Source organism: Cicer arietinum, chromosome 1 (assembly GCF_000331145.2).
Source record: "Cicer arietinum cultivar CDC Frontier isolate Library 1 chromosome 1, Cicar.CDCFrontier_v2.0, whole genome shotgun sequence".
NCBI lineage: Eukaryota > Viridiplantae > Streptophyta > Magnoliopsida > Fabales > Fabaceae > Cicer > Cicer arietinum.
Window position 1 is genome coordinate 13,664,634 of NC_021160.2, and position 17,317 is coordinate 13,681,950.

The 17,317-nt window shown below is 32.5% G+C and overlaps 3 protein-coding genes across 3 annotated transcripts in view; 1 reads left to right on the plus strand and 2 right to left on the minus strand.

The window, feature by feature from the left end:
- Positions 1-1,970: 1,970 nt before the first annotated feature.
- LOC140921052 (uncharacterized) lies at positions 1,971-4,930 on the minus strand. The gene is made up of 5 exons (XM_073370802.1): positions 4,411-4,930; positions 3,852-4,319; positions 3,595-3,733; positions 2,955-3,293; positions 1,971-2,475 (listed from the first exon to the last, which is right to left on the minus strand). Exons 1-5 carry the CDS (start codon positions 4,928-4,930, stop codon positions 1,971-1,973), a joined length of 1,971 nt encoding a protein of 656 aa, XP_073226903.1.
- A 6,412-nt stretch (positions 4,931-11,342) lies between these two features.
- Positions 11,343-12,837, plus strand: LOC101491707 (protein transport protein Sec61 subunit beta-like). The gene is made up of 2 exons (XM_004487959.4): positions 11,343-11,483; positions 12,392-12,837. Exon 2 carries the CDS (start codon positions 12,395-12,397, stop codon positions 12,641-12,643), a length of 249 nt encoding a protein of 82 aa, XP_004488016.1. The 5' UTR covers positions 11,343-11,483; positions 12,392-12,394; the 3' UTR covers positions 12,644-12,837.
- Positions 12,838-16,284: 3,447 nt separating this feature from the next.
- LOC101492023 (large ribosomal subunit protein uL30w-like) overlaps positions 16,285-17,317 on the minus strand; it is a 2,747-nt gene continuing 1,714 nt past the window's right edge. The window contains exons 5-7 of the mRNA XM_004487960.4: positions 17,013-17,092; positions 16,825-16,927; positions 16,285-16,637 (exon numbers count right to left, since the gene is read on the minus strand). Coding sequence (XP_004488017.1) covers positions 16,422-16,637; positions 16,825-16,927; positions 17,013-17,092 — 399 coding nt within the window. The 3' untranslated portion in view covers positions 16,285-16,421. The remainder of the gene's footprint in view (positions 16,638-16,824; positions 16,928-17,012; positions 17,093-17,317) is intronic.

Consider the following 17,317-nt stretch of genomic DNA (forward strand, 5'->3'; position numbering starts at 1 on the left):
AAAATAAATTAAAGAAACAAGTGTATAATAAAGAGATTGCTCTTCTAGGTATAAATGACATCATATTATTTTTTGGTTGATTTGTAATATAAAGAATTTGCATAAAGAATTTACATAAATAAAGAATATATATAGGTAGATTTTGCACGACTATCAACCCAAGCACCATTTTTCCTCTTGTGGGTTGTCAAAAATAACTCATATGGAAGTAAATCTCTTTGAAGGTTATTGCTCTACAAATAAAATCAAGATTATTGGATCACAACTCAGAATTAGATATCATAACATTAAATTGTATTAATTTTAAGTAAATGTAAATTTAATACATACGAGCTCAATGGCAACATCAATATGAGCCTTGCGGCATGAGGTGTGGACAACCCCGCCTCTTGTTGAAGCTCAATAGGTCTTATTTTGGTTGGAGATGTTCTTGAATGATGTACCTTTCCAATATGCTTGAAGACCAGTCCAAGCTTCCTCACCTATCCAACTAGGTCGAGTCCCTTTTTTCCTCACCTTTGTAAGCATATCTGATATTCTTTTAGCGGCCTTTTGTTCAAACAGACGTTTCACAATATCATTATGATAAGGCTCTCACGATACCTTCTCTTGGGAATAACAAAAAGTATATATGTACTAACTACTATCAACAAAACAAATTACACAATTCTCCCTATATATGCTAGAAAAATGAATTGAACATATAATTATATTCAAAGGCTTACCGCAAACTTTTCAAACCAATCTTGTCTAATTATGTCAGTGGTTGCACTCCAACCATAGATAGGCTCACGAAATTGTTTTTGTATGGCATACCTAATGGCATCTGCAACTGTGTTGCTAGGAGTGAGTCTGCATTAATGTATTGAAGAAATAAAGTATTAAGTAAATAATATGTGTCTATACTTATGCTTCTAATATTAAGAAAATAAACAATTGTTGTAACTTACCCTTTACCATAAGGTCGTATAATGACTTTTCCATTATAATTTCTCACAGGCACGACAAGAGGAACGTTCCCTTGACCCACCTCCTCATCATCTTGGTTGTGGTTCCCAATTTCCACCCTATCCTCATGACCATCGGAAGTTTGTTCCACATTCTTCTCTACCAAAGCCTCATGTCGGGAATGTTGCGAAGAGGCACCCATGGTATGAATACTTAAACTTGGAGTCGGCATAAAGACAAATACCTCAGGGGTTGAGGCATGGATGAGAGATGGTGTTGAGTGGGATGGTGGTGTTATAGTATCAGCAGGTGCTACAATCTTAGTTGATGTTGGAGGCTGAGATGGGGCTGGAGAGGAACAATGAAATGGCTTAGTGGTAGACAAGTTGCGAAGTATGATATCCCGCTGCTCATTAAGTTTTTTCGGTCGCAACATCTTTGGTTTACCCCTAGTAGGATGGGTCTTTCCTTTATCACCGCCACCTTTGTTAGTCATCTGTTGTCATAAAGTAAAAAAGAGTAAATAAAAAATGTCACGTAAGTACAAAATAAACAGTGCAATACAAAATACATAATACAATTTATCAAAATACAAGTTGTTTAAGTAGACAATTTATCAAAATACATAATACATAATCAACAAGTTGTAATATGTTCAATCACAAAATACATAATACATAAACAATTTATCAGATTCAACAAGTTGCTTAAGTACAAAATACACAGTGTAATACAAAATACATAAAATAAACTCTAATATTGTGCAATACAAAATACTATTGTAATATGTTCGATCACTATCCTTTCTCCCTTCACTACAATCTTCAATAAAAAATCTCTTCGAACACATGTACTTGTGAGTTGTCACGTAAACAAGATATGGATTCTATTTGTGCAATTGGTAGAACATGTGACATCCCATCAGACTGATAAGGCATTTCATCCTCTATGTTGTCAATCTCCACATGACCCCTTGGTTTTGTGGTAATTGCCACACACCATCCACGCTTATCTCTGCACATTTATGGATAGGTGACATAATACACTTGTCTTGATTTTTGCACCAGGATGAAAGGATCATAAAGACGATAACGTTTATCCATCTTAATATCAACAATTTGATATTGTGGATGAATCTTTGTACCCCAATTTTTTGTTGGGTCAAACCATTCACAATAAAATAATGCAACCTTGTCCTTCAGACCAAAGTAATCTAGTTCTATGATATAGTTGATCGTGCCATAGTAATCATCTTCTCCTCCTTCAGTAAGACCCCTTACATGCACCCCACTATTGATTGTCTTTTTATTAATGTTGTAGGCCTTAGTGTGAAACGTGTACCCGTTAACAAAGTAAATGTTCCAAGATATTGCCATTGATGATGGACCACGAGATAATGCTATTATGTCTTTGTTGGTCACTTCATTTGCCTCGTTATTTACATATGCTTTCAGCCATATGGGAAACTCTGCATGTATACGTCTAGATGTGTCTTCTTCATTGATTGAGTGATTCTCCAAGTATAAGCTGTCAACAATCACATAGTTCATAAGTAAATACGTATTATGGTTTGCATCAAAATAATTTCTCACGCATTATGATGAACACTTACTCAAGATATGGTTTAATTTCATCACAATTAATCAACATGTGTACTTGAGCAGATTTCCATTCGTTATTTGTTAGATAATGTGTTCTAGACTTCCCACTAGGTCGACCTCGTTTCAGCTAGATGGATAGTGAAGGTTGGAGATCATCACATTCTAAATGATGATTATTACTTAAATTTTGTGGTCGACAACAAATTGAATGACTTGAAATAATGAGACCAAAAATAAGTTGTCTCGCGTTGTATATAGTCGGCGCATATGGAGCCTTCAACCCTAGCCTTGTTTGTCACTGTCCGCTTTTGGACTCCCATACATCTGCACATTTAATTATTAAATGTCTATTAAGTAAGTTATAATAAACATGTAATCTGTTAAAAAATCAACCACAAAAGTTACCTTTCAAATGGATACATCCACTGGTAATGTACTATACCACCTAACATTGCTTCATAGGCAAGATGTATTGGAAGATGCTCCATTGAGTCGAAGAAACCTGGTGGAAAAATCCTTTCTAACTTGCATATGATCATTGAAATGTTATCATTCAACTTAACTAAGTTGTCCAACCTCAATGTATTGCAACAAAGATCCTTGAAGAATCGACTTAGCTCAGTTAATGGTTTCCAAACAAATTTTGGCAAGGAATGAAATGCAATTGGGAGTAAACTTTCCATGAAAACATGACAGTCATGACTCTTCATCCCATGTATCGTACCCTTCTCAACATCGAGACACCTAGCAAGGTTTGAAGCATAGCCATAAGGCATTCTCAATTACTTAAGCCATTTACAAACCAACTTGGCATCTGATAATGTCAATGTGTAATTTGCCTTTGGTTTACCCATCTTTTCGTTAGATAATACTTGCATTATCCTTTGTTTTACCTTTAACATTCATAACAGTGTTAAATATATTATCAAAGTCATTTTTCTCTATGTGCATCACATCGAGGTTGTGCCTTAACAAGTTATCCTTCCAATATGGAAGATCCCAAAAAATACTTCGTTTTTTTTTTCAATTATGACCCACTCCATACCCGTTCAATTTCTTTTTCCAACCAATTTCAGTCACTTTTGGAAAATTACTCACCACCTCCGATATCTCTTGCCATGTGTAAATGTAAGGTTGACCATCTTTCTCATCCCTATTTTTTTGTAAAACTTCTTTTACTTCTTCTAAAAGAGTGATTAGCTTGCAAGAATCGACGATGACAATCAAACCAAGAATTCTTACCGCCATATTTCAAAGTGAAAGCTTTTGTGTCTTCCATACAATGAGGACATGCCAACTTACCTTGTGTTCCCCATCCAGATAACATACCATAGGCAGGAAAATCATTAATTGTCCATATCAAGCATGCTTTCATGATGAAGTTTTGTTTTGTGGATATATCATAGGTCAAAATATCGTTGGACCACAATCGTTGCAAATCATCAATCAATGGTTGCAAGTAGACATATGTATTTTGTTTGGGATTAGAAGGTCCAGGTATGAGACAAGTCAAAAATAAGTATGGTTTGGTCATGCACATTTCAGGGGGAAGATTGTATGGAGTGAGTATAACTGGCCAACAGGAATATGGAGAAGCAGACGCTTGAATATAAGGAGTAAATCCATCTGAACATAGACCCAACCTTAGATTTTTGGGGTCACTAGCCAAGTCAGGATAAACATCGTCAAAATGTTTCCACGCTTTTCCATAAGACGGATGGCGAAGGACGTTTGAGCTCTTTTTATTCTCGTGATGCCATCTCATTTCAGCTGCAGACTCAGTTGATGCATACAATCTTTGTAATCTGGGAATGATAGGGAAATAAAACATTCTTTTTGCTGGAACATCTTTTTCCCATACCAGTCCTACGTGGAATCAACCTAGCAGAATGACAAATTTTGCACTCAGATAACTTGTTATCATCCTTGTAATATAATATACATTCTTTCTTACAACAGTCAATCTTCTCAACCTTCAACCCTAACTTTGACACCAATTGTGTTACTTGGTAATAGTTATTGGGCAAGCATGTTTCCACTAGACATACACTTTTAAGTAGTTTTGTAACAACATCTATACCTTTTTGTGGAACATGCCAATTAGACCTAATTGCTAGAAGTTGAACACATATTGAAAACATTGATTGGGTAGCCCCCTCGTAGATGGGCTTGTTGGTGGATATCAACTTGTCATAAAACCGTTTTGCATCTTCGTTAGGCAACTCATCCTCAGAAAATGTGTCATTTCGCATGTTAGTGTTCACATCAAGGACATCTCGATAAGGCCTAAAAGCATCAAACACCATTTCATCCATTGCATTAAATTGGTCGTTGTGATGCACAATCCTATTACTAGTCGAACCTCCCCTTGTTTCAACCATTGGCTTCACTTCTCCGTGTTCAGTCCAAATCCAATAATCTGGTTGAAATCCATCCCGGTACAAGTGAAGTCTAACAGTAGTTTATGCATATATCTTCATACACTTGCATTTTATACACGGACACCTTATCCCTCCCTCAGATATACAAATCGGTTGTTTCAAAGCCCTCTTCACAAAATCTTTAACACCACTAACATACTCCTCTTTCAATCCGTGTTTATTTTCATGTACCCTATTGTACATCCAAGTACGATCCATTTACTATAAGACCAAAACTTAACTTGTCAATCACTAAATAAGTTTGAAAAACAACTGAACCTAAATAAACTCATGAACCTATAAGTTTGAAAAGTTATATAGATAAATAAACTCATGAACCTATAAGTTATAAAATTATAGAGATAAATAAACAACAAAATTATTGATATATAAACCTATTCAAAAACTGTGCGAATACTAACAAGAATGCATTTGACAACCACAAGATAGTGAGACGAATTTATTAACATTTTATGATTTCATATATCCCTTTAGTAAATTAATAAATATAAAAGTGAATTATGAAGCAAAAACAGAATTTATAAAACCTAACATCCAAAAACCTAACAGAATTGACAGAAGTGAGCATGAAAACATAATTATGAAAAACCTAACAGAATTGACAGAATTGAGCATGACAAACCTAACATCCAAAAACAGAATTTTTAAGGATGGTGTTGCAGGTAAAATCCCAAAAGCTGTCGGGGTGATTTTTAAGGATGAAAATGGGAAACAACATGAGGCAATGCTGGAAAATGATAGGTATAGTGAAGTGATATTGTCTAGTTGTGCATAGTAGATTAGCAACTATCAAGAAGTGCTACCATCAGAAGTAAATTTTCATTTTTACATGATATAAACCAGATTGGACAACTTTCCACAATTCCTCCAAAGCAAAGATCAATAGAAGCTATTAAAGATTATGTGAAGAACAAGCGAGGTGTACCGGTCGAAGCATTCAAGGGAGGCTTTGTCTTGTCAAAAGTTGCAAGTGCTTGGTCAGTAGGTGAGCTAAAGTTGAACAACACCAATGTGGATGAAAACCCTAGCGTTACCTTCAACTACTTCAGTCATCCATATGATCTTCAATGCTGCGTCGAAGGGATCAGATTGACAATTAAAGTAGTCCAGACAAAACACTTCACAAACTACACATAATTTGGAAGAAAAAGAAATCAGAGTCAGACCAACATGCTTGAAATTTTTGTGAGACTAACAAAATCACAAACTTCACAAATTGCATATGCTTGAATTTCACAAACTGCATGCTTGAATCAAAGTCAGACTAACACACAATTCACAAACTTCACAAATTGCATGCTTGAATTTTTTGTAAGACTAACAAAATCACAAACTTCATAAACTTCATATGCTTGAATTTCACAAACTGCATGCTTGAATCAAAGTCAGACTAACACATAATTCACAAACTGCATGCTTGAATTTTTTGTAAGATTAACAAAATCACAAACTTCACAAACTGCATGCTTGAATTTCACAAACTACATTTCTAAATATTATTATGCTTGAATTTCTAAACTGCATTTCTAAACTGAATTTCACAAACTGCATTTCTAAACTGAATTTCACAATCTGCATTTCTAAACATGCTTGAATTTATAAACTGCATTTCTAAACACTTCAGAACTTGTATATCAAAATCACTGCCATTTGCATTTCTAAATATTATTATGCTTGTCACTGTTAAACCTGCCATCAAATTCACTTCCATTTACACTTCAGAGCTACACTTACAGCACAAAATTTGGATAAATTGTAGTTTGTTATTATGAATTGAAGGTATATGGTGCAAGGAGCTGCAACAGTTCATGTAGCAAATCCAGATATTTCTAAACAGCATTTCTAAACTGCATTTCTAAACTGAATTTCACAAACTGCATTTCTAAACATGCTTGAATTTCTAAACTGCATTTCTAAACACTTCAGAACTTGTATATCAAAATCCCTGCCATTTGCATTTCTAAATATTATTATGCTTGTCACTGTTAAACCTGCCATCAAATTCACTGCCATTTACACTTTAGAGCTACATTTACAGCACAAAATCTGGATAAGTTGTAGTTTGTTATTATGAATTGAAGGTATATGGTGCAAGGAGCTGCAGCAGTTCATGCAGCAAATCCAGATATTTCTAAACTGAATTTCACAAACTGCATTTCAAAACATGCTTGAATTTCTAAACTGCATTTCTAAACACTTCAAAACTTGTATATCAAAATCCCTGCCATTTGCATTTCTAAATATTATTATGCTTGTCACTGTTAAACCTGCCATCAAATTCACTGCCATTTACACTTCAGGGCTACATTTACAGCACAAAATCTGGATAAGTTGTAGTTTGTTATTATGAATTAAAGGTATATGGTGCAAGAAGCTGCAGCAGTTCATGCAGCAAATCTAGATATTTCTAAACTGAATTTCACAAACTGCATTTCTAAACAAGCTTGAATTTCTAAACTGCATTTCTAAACACTTCAGAACTTGTATATCAAAATCATTGCCATTTGCATTTCTAAATATTATTATGCTTATCACTGTTAAACCTGCCATCAAATTCACTGCCATTTACACTTCAGAGCTACACTTACAGCACAAAATCTGGATAAGTTGTAGTTTGTTATTATGAATTGAAGGTATATGGTGCAAGGAGCTGCAGCAGTTCATGCAGCAAATCCAGATATTCTTGTCATATTATCTGGATTAAATTTTGACAAAGACTTGTCATTCATTGCCAAAAGAGCAGTGAACCTAACATTCACTGAGAAACTAGTATTTAAAGCACATTGGTATGGTTTCACTGATGGTCAAGCTTGGGAATCAGGGAACCCAAATCAAGTATGTGGACAAGTGTCTGGAAATATGAAGAGAATGTCTGGTTACTTAGTGAACCAAGGGTGGCCTTTGTTTGTGAGTGAATTTGGGGGTGACTTAAGAGGTACCAATGTCAATGGCAGTGAATTTGGGGGTGACTTAAGAGGTACCAATGTTACTTAGTGAACCAAGGGAAGCCTTTGTTTGTGAGTGAATTTTATCTGATTTGAATCCTCTTTAACAAATACACAAGAATGTCAGGGCGAAGAATACAAATTGATTTGGCCAAACAACAATACAACACTGAAATGCCATAAAACCTAAACAAGAATACACAACTGAACGGGGACACTGAACGACGACTCTGAGATTGACGGTGATGAAGTTCGAGAGGGGGACGGTGACCGACTCTGAGAGTGAAGGTGACGGGTTCGATAGGTCACATGTTCGGCGGCGATACTCACGACATTGAGAGGAATGAGAATCGGTGATGGATTCTAAATGTAGGATTCAAGTGTGAGAGAAGGGTTCAATGTATGTATGAAGGGTTCAACACTTAGGGATTTAGAGAAGAACTCAAAACGTAGGGATTCAGAGAGAAGGGTTATTTCAAAACCCAAATTTTTTATTTTACAATCTGATTTTACAAATAATATTAAAAAATTTAAAAATAACCTAGCGTCGGCCCCTCCGACGCTACATATTAAAATAAAAAATTAAATGAATAAACTAGCTTATGTTTTATTTTACGTAGCGTCGGCTACTCCAACGCTAATCGTCAATAAAATTGAAAAATGAAATTTGTTGCCTTAGCGTCGGTCTAGCCGACGCTAAACCGACGCTAAGTAGCGTCGGAGTCGGGGGCCGACGCTAAAAATGGCAGCTAAAATGCAATTTTCTAGTAGTGTTACTTGATAAAAAGAAGGAGAGTACTATCATGATAGTTGGTTTGATTTTTAAATTGTGGATATCATTGTATATCTCATGGTAGTGTTTTGATCAATCACACTATTTTGTTATAGTGTCTTAAGAGTTTTCATGAAAACTGGATAACTAATAAATTACCAGAAAGTTGAGATGTATAAATAAGAGAAATGGGTAAAAAGCTGAGCTACTTAGAGTTTTATTTTGTATATTCCATTTTCATTTTGACTTCCAAATATCATTTTTCCTTATGATTGCTTTCATGATTTTTGATAAATTAATTTTTATTTTTTTAATGTTTCAATAATCAATATTAAATATATGGGGACTTATATGGTAATTGAAAATTACATGTTTTAATATTATTAAATTAAATAATCAATAGCCTAATGACATGTCATCTATAAGTAAGTTGGACCGTACTTTTAATTTAACACTACAAAATTTTAAAGTTTTATATTTTTATTTTATTTTAAATAATTAATATTCATCTATTAAACTATATAAAAAAATAATCAAATTTATTCTCTCTGTTCGTTATCTCTTTATTGTTATTCACTGTCTCCCTCCGTCGTTCTTCACCATCGCTCTCTGCCCTTATGCATCTTCTATCTTCGTCTTTAGGTCATTAAGAATCAAAGACGAACCAAGAAACAACGACGCGTCAATAACGGTGTGTGGTGGACGACAGCGGTGCCAATATGAACAAATTGGAGTGAAACATATGAGAGATCTTCTCGTGGTGGTAGAAAAACGTGGAGAGTTCTTCTCACAACGATTGAAGAACGACGATGGATAGCTATTTTTATTAGTGGTGGAGCTATTTCGCATGAGAAAGGAAAGAAGTTCTGGATTTCTAAGTTGATAATGATTTAAAATTTAATTAAAATAAAATTATTTAGAAAAATAATTTATTAAATTTAAAGAAATTAAATTAAAAACATAATTATAGCGGTACAAATAATTTAGTAAAACTTAATCTATAATATATAGATATTGATAAGGGGAAAAATAACACATGTATTGGTTAAAAAAATTAAAAGTACTAATACACATTTATTTTTAAGAGTGCCATAGAAATTATATATATATATAGTCATTGTTTATACAAATAACAATAGATCATATTAATTTCATAAATCAATCTCATCAAGTTAATTAAGTATTTGTGTCACAATTACTAATCAATTTTTTCGCATTTATAATGGCATGCATGATTTTTTTTTTTTTACAAAAATTAACTTGTTGGTAACAAATAAAATATGAATAATGATAAAGGTATTTTATCTTTTGAAAAGTAACATCATTTTCATTTCTTTCTTCACAATTTTTATCCAATCAAATGCACACAAATTTCTAACTTCTATTTCTCATATCTTTATCATATGCCAAATAATATTATAAATTTATTATATTTAGGCAACTTCTTCTCAGATCAAAATGCACTCTAAATGATCATTCGGTCAAAATAGCACTAATTCAATTTAATTCCGTGACCAATTATCTCATCAAGTTTTGTTCTTAGTATCATCTATTTGCGGTTGTTTTCCAATATATATATTAAATATGTAGGGGTGTATATGCGGTTGATGGAGTCTTTTTTTTTTTTTTTTCTTCTTTTTAAATCTGATATTCGAATCGATTAATTTTATTTAATTTAGGTTGAGTTCTCGACCCATGATTTTTCCTTAAAATCTAAACCAAACGGATTAGGTTGGATTTACGGGTTATAATTTTTTTTTTTAATTTTTTTTAAATGTAATTAAATTTTAATACTTGAACATATAAAAAATAATAAATCTATATCGCAGCATATCATTTAATATTTAAAATACATCCACAAATATAACAAAACACTTAAATTAATTAAATTAGCAACAAATTCTCAATCATAATCCAACAACTATATTTTAACTATACATTAATAATAAAAAAAAAAATATATAGATGTCACGTTATTGGATTCGATTCGCAGATTCATGATACTCGAACCAAATATAATTGAGTTTCAATTGATTAGTTCGAGTTAGACCCAAATTTGAATGAGTTAGATCAAATTGTGGATTAGGTCAAGTGCAGGTTGAGTTGGATTGGATGACCAGATTCAAGAGTTTATCCATACCCATGTAACTTATGAACACATGAGGGAACGCTTGTAGAAAACAGCTCTCAAGAGGCTTTTGTACAAAAGTGTGAATATTTTATCTCATTAAACTTCTATTCCACAATTTAATAATTCAATTTTACCATTTTTTAAATTAAATTTTTAATTTTCGAATTACAAATTTTGAATCTTCTAAAACACATTTATGTTTTGAAATTTTATTTTTAAAATTTTCAAAAATCCAAATTGAATATTTTGGTGCATAAAAAAAATTATTTTAAAAAAATAATTTGTATAAAACGTGGGTGTAAAAATATAAATGTGAGGTCCAACGTAAAATTTTAGGGGTGATGATACATGTATATGAGGCCCATTTTCAAAATTCCCACATTTCCTCACTACGAAAACTGGTAATGTGGAAGGAAAAAAAAAATAAAAAGGAAAACTTGTAATAAGGCAGAGCCTGAACACATGGCAAAGCCGTATTGGTTAATTTCGCGTGGAATAACAAATCGAGTCAAATTTTATTTCGCCTATAAATAAGTTACGGTGTTTTTCAAGTCAAACGCAGTCGTTTAAAACTTCACCAAACTCGAAAGTTCAGTCTCAGATTACCGAATCCGACATAATCATTCACCGGAATTCCTCATTCAGGTTCGTTTTCAACTTCTCTTTTGCGGTTTTTTAATTGAATTATGAAAATTGATTGTTTGTTGATTTGAGGTTTCATGCAATTAAGGTTATTGGTTATAGAGTTAGGACTAGGGTTTGCAGATCTTGAATTTTGCTTGTAGTTTTCTACTTTTCTATGGTTTGGTTAAATTTAATGTGTTTCTGAACTGGATTAAAGTTTCTGTAATATATGAACTTGAAAGAAGTGAAAGGATAATTAAATCAATATTTAGATCACAGTCAAATTTCTGTTGTTGCTTATGTGATTGTGTCGTTTTGCTTTATTCGAAATAGATCATGTTTTGCCTCAAGATTAAAACTGTTTTCAAATTGATATGAAATGCAAAATTGTATATCTATTGAATTAAATTTTGACAAGGTATTGCATGTGAGTTTTAAAGTCACTTTGAACACAATTCTCCAAAAGACAAGAACTTGTGGATATATAAGTTAGATTACAATAATATTATTCAATGTTTTAATCGTACACGTGTTGTGATCCTTAATATTATGGAGAATTGGGATCATATGCGTGCCCTTTGGTCATAAAGACATTAAAAATGCAGATCTTGTTTTTGGTGAGTTTGGATGAACCGTTGTTGAAGCGTTGAAGCTCTATAGCATAGCTTTTGCCAAATTTGCGGTGGCTCAAGTTGATCTTGACAAACAACTATGAGTTTTCTTATATGTTAAAATCAGTTTCTGTGTCATTTAACTTTTTCAAAATCACATGTAAGTATATCAGAGTTTTGTTAGATGAGAAACAATAAACATTTTTTCAATTGTAAAAAAACTTTTGTACATTGGGTCTTAGTTTTTGATATTAAAAGTATATATATTTGCGTTTCCGAAAGTTTTTGATATTAAAAGTGTATGAATTTGTGTTTCAGAAAATGGCTTTAGGTGGAGGAGGTCCTCAAAGAGGAAGTGCAGCGGCTACCGCAAGCATGAGGAGAAGGAAAACAGCAGGTGGTGGGGCCTCTGGCGGAGCAGCTGGAACTATGCTTCAATTTTACACTGATGATGCCCCTGGACTCAAAATCTCCCCTAATGTGGTTCTTGTAATGAGCATTGGCTTTATCGCTTTTGTTGCCATCCTTCATGTGATGGGCAAGCTTTATTTTGTGCGCAGGGAGGCTTAATAGATATAAAGTCAAGAAGTTGGGTTTATTTTTGTACTTTAAATATACACAGTATACACTTACTTTGTTAATGAACTTAGATTTCTGTTGCTAGACCCACATAACCCCTTGTGATATTATATTTCTTTTTGTTCTTTTGGTACAATCTGTTATTATTTTTATGTTTAACAAGTGACTGATGTTAGTTTTTTTTATATATTGTTCCTAGAAGTATTATAAGTGCTAGAAACATTTAATGATACACAAGAAAATCATAAATTTTAATTAATAATCAAATCACAACCGTAGAGATTGTTTCAAAAAATATTTTTCCTCAATAATTCAAAACACAATTTTCAATGTTCTAAATATTTCTATCATGCAATATATAAAATAGAATTTTTAAACCTCCAATATATCAAAATCAATAAAGAACAAAATTGAAAAAATTAAATGAATTAAAGGAAAGAGAAAAGGATACACTATTTATATTAATTCATCTATTTCGTTCTCGTATGTAGACTACAATCCTTATTCAAAGAATGTTATTTACTTCCTTAAATTTCACTTAGAACGTTTATAAGATCTATCGTACTTCCTTATATTTAACTTAGAACGTTCACAAGATCCATTGTTAATTGTTACAACATATACACCGATTCATTTTTCACTAAACGCTCTTTAAATTATAAATTTTGGAATAATCGTCCATATAAATTTGAACACCTATCTTCAAGAAGAGGACACAACTTCACTTTTTGTTAGATAGAACCTAGAGAAAATATCCCCTCTTCTACCATTTAACACTGATCGATATTCTCGATGACTTGCATCTAGAATAATCACCTCAACAAAAGGTATCCCATCGACCACTTGTGTATGAAACAATTACCCCAACAAAAAATATCCACTCTAATGATGTTTTTCAAACAAAGATTCGATCACAAATCCGATTTGAATAAGAGAAGTGCTCAATCAAGATCACGATCAAAATTTTGGCTAAAGTCTAATGCTTCCAACTAAAATTGCAACTTTGTAACTATCAAAATTGTGACTGTGAGTCGATTTACACAAGTCTTAAAATCAATTTTTTTAAGTTTGAAGCAATATTGTGAATCGATTCACAAAGTCTCATGTTTTGTTGGGAGTCGATTCCCAGGGCTTGGAGCATCAAAAATGAGATTCAGATATCTCTGTAAGTCGATTTACAAACTAGTGAGTTATATACGCATGCAACTATGTTTATGCATGCTAAAATGTAGTATTTCAAGTTGTTTTTCTAATTCAAATGGTTATGTGAATGATTGAGAAATAAGGATCAACAAAGGCATACTCACACCATCTAATCTAGACAAACCTAGTTTGAAATTACTCAAAACACTAAGTTTTATCTAAAATTTAAGAGCGTCTTACAATTACATACTATGTCACTATATTATCTTAACTATCTAACTTTATATTCAATCATATCTCTATCATTACCTATACATCAAATAGATCCGAAGAGTATATGCCAAATTGCACCTATCATACTTTAAGTTATGTTATTGTATTGGATATGTAGTTTTTTTTCAGTCATATAGATCTTTTTAAGTCTCAAAATGTGCACCACGTCACCTTTGTTTTTTAGTTGTCGTTTAACTTCATTTGAACAAAGCCATGTGAATGATATAATGTTAACATTGGTGAGGTTGAAAGTTCAAACAAGCTTTTATTTTGTTAAAATTATTTTTTTAATTAATGTTGTATAAAAATAAAAACTCCAACACTAAATTAATTTTGCGGTTTTTATTTTTGAACGTGTTGTGATGGTTCTAAGAGCATCTCCAACGGTAGTCAAAATGAATTCGTCCGTTAGGTGTAGTTACGTAACCTTCAGTTTTTGGTGAGTTCACTGTTGGAGATGTGACAAACTGACATCCGTTCTCTCATAAAGGAACGATACTTTGATTACGGTTACCTTTTTTTTTATTCATTTACTAGTTATAATAAATGAATGATTTGTTAGTGGTAGGTTCTATTTAATGAACATGTGAGTTCACCGCTGAAGTAACAAATGAATGAGTTATTTTAAAATGATGTGGCACGGTGGACCCCATTTAATGAACCTTCACCGTTGGAGATGCTCTAATTACTCCGTCTCAATGTACTAATGTACTGAGATATTCCTAAAAAAATGTTGGATATTAATATCTATTTTTAATAAAGAAACAAAAAAAAAAAAACTCCATTTGAATCATTATCCAACAAAAACATAATTTATAATATTTTGATATCCAAATAAACCACTATAATATATATTCTTCCTAAAATTTTAGCATATACCCAACATAAAAAGTAAGTAAAAAGCAAGTAAGAACATCTTTTATAAAAAAAATAAATAGAGTAAGAACATAAAAGGTCTAGTTCTTTTGGAACCTAGTCGATCGTACTGTGTGTTCTTATTCTTTCCTATTGCAAAATATTAATTTCTAAGCATAAATAAAAAGAGAAGTTGTCTAACACCCCAATTTTTGTTTATTTATTTTTAAGTCTTGTGTGTTATTTGATATTTGTTTGAATCTTTAAATATCATATTTTGTTTATTTATTATTAAGTCTTGTGTGTTATTTGATATTTGTTTGAATCTTTAAATATCAATATATGATAGTTAGAAATCATTAACTAGTTATTTTGAAACAACAAATGATTAGATTTGCAACGAGAGTGTCCTGCTAAACCTTCTGCTAGTCAATTAGAGTGTCCTGCTAATCAATTATCATGAGTGTATTTGAGTAGTTGTCATATTTTTCTTTTATTAATCGATTAGGTCATAATTTTATCGATTATATTAAACAGGATCATTAATAAAATCGTTCTCACTATTTTGAGGTTGGGTTTGAATTTGAAACTCTTGTTTTTATCATCAAAACTGAACCTTAACTTAAAATTACACCCATTGCGAATCAGAAAATCAAATGTGTCATTCAAGTGGCCATTATTTCAAAAGTCAAACATAAAACATTTAAACACGTATTTTTTCCATTGTTTATCACTTTTCAATTTCGTTGTTGCTATAGAAGGGTTGAGATGTGGAGAACTATTCAGTAGTCGTTTGTTGGTGAATAGTAATCTTAATGTGGAGAACTCTTGTGTTTCCATTCTATTTAATTCTATTATAAGAAATAATAATCTTTTTCTAAAGTCCTATTTTTCGAATTCTTGATGTGTCTAGACAAAAAGAAAATGTCTTTCTTTTCATAAATTCGTTCGATTAAGCATTTTCATTATTTCATAATTCAAGTGAGACTGACTCGCTAGTATAATAGACAGATAGAGTTGTTAATTTAAATAGAGATGTATCATAATCCTTATTAGGGTTCACTATCATTGTTAGTGTTGTGTTGCTTATATGGTTAACAATGTTAATCCATCTGAATTATCATAACTCGCTCATTTTAAGCTTCTGAGTATAACCGTTTGTTCCCACTTGTGGCTACTGGAACTTGTGGCTACTTCAACGTGGTTGAGAGACATTAATTTACTTGAAAGAAAAGTGTTGGATAGTGAGAGAAGTGGGTTCTCGGAGACTTCTGAGCAAAGGGAGGAGGAGAATCAAATACTAACTCGGGGAAATCAACGTAGCAAATTGTATGGAAAATATTTCACCGCACAGCAGGAAATGAGCTAAATATCTCCATCTGCTCAAGCATCATTCAAATTAACAAGATAAAAATCTTTTCAAACAAAACTGGAATTAACAAAAACCATTTCTTAACCTCAATAATTAAGCTTAAGCATGATATGCAAAAAAAAAAAACTAATTCATTCTTCTAATGAGTTCGTTGATGTAATCTTCCCTGTTGCCAGCATCACCACCTTCAACGTAATGATTTCTTTTCTTCTTCAAACCACCTAGGGGTGCTTTCAGCTTGAAAGGCCACAAGAAGTTATTTGCCTCTCTGAAATGAGGTCCAACGGTCAGAATCTCATGAATCAGATCTTCAATGCAAATTATCCCGTGCTTCCCCAAAACCTGCCATTGAATACTATGTCAGATGGAAAATAGAGAAAAATCATAAACATTCAAAATTTGATGCACTAATGCAATGTGCATTGTCATAAAAAGATCTAATAACTATCATTCCGATAGCAAATTAGGTCCAAAATACAAAGTCAGAATCAATAATCGTTCTATCAGGGAATCTAAATCACTGACAGACCTGTTCGATGATAGAGTTATCTGTCAAAGCAATTCTCTGTCTGTCAACTTTTCCGTAACCCCTCTTGTAGATCAATTCCCTAACACTCTTCAGATTAGGATACCTGAAATAAATTAGCATACATTAAGAATCCAGGCTGAGTAAAAAATGAGCAGCAAAAATATGGATTCAAGATAATCCTTGCATACCCGAATGTAACATAAGGCTCTACCCTGTGGAGCATGTTCACGGTGGCTTTGTTGACTTTGAGAAAGACACCATTGAAGATCTGCAGACATAAGAAACAGAAGAATAAGGCTACATTCACATATTGACATATGCAAAAAAAAAGATAATTAATATGGCAAATCCTCAAATAATTGTCTATCATGTCCCACTAACACAAGAGCGCATACACTTAGGGATTTGTTGGTAAATCAATGTCGGGGACTAACATACACCTCATTTCCTGCTTAAATACAACATTTTATCCAGAAGAATGAGAATGACAGGG

Bases quoted from the DNA above. Each gene is read 5' to 3' on its own strand.
- LOC140921052 (XM_073370802.1), bottom strand. From the start codon at position 4,930: ATGGTTGAAACAAGGGGAGGTTCGACTAGTAATAGGATTGTGCATCAC. The intron at 3,294-3,594 runs GTATGGAGTGGG...AAACCTTGCTAG, and splicing joins TGGAAAAAGAAATTGAACGG to GTGTCTCGATGTTGAGAAGG. The intron at 2,476-2,954 runs GTAACTTTTGTG...GATTGTTGACAG, and splicing joins TGGATGTATCCATTTGAAAG to CTTATACTTGGAGAATCACT.
- LOC101491707 (XM_004487959.4), top strand. From the start codon at position 12,395: ATGGCTTTAGGTGGAGGAGGTCCTCAAAGAGGAAGTGCAGCGGCTACC.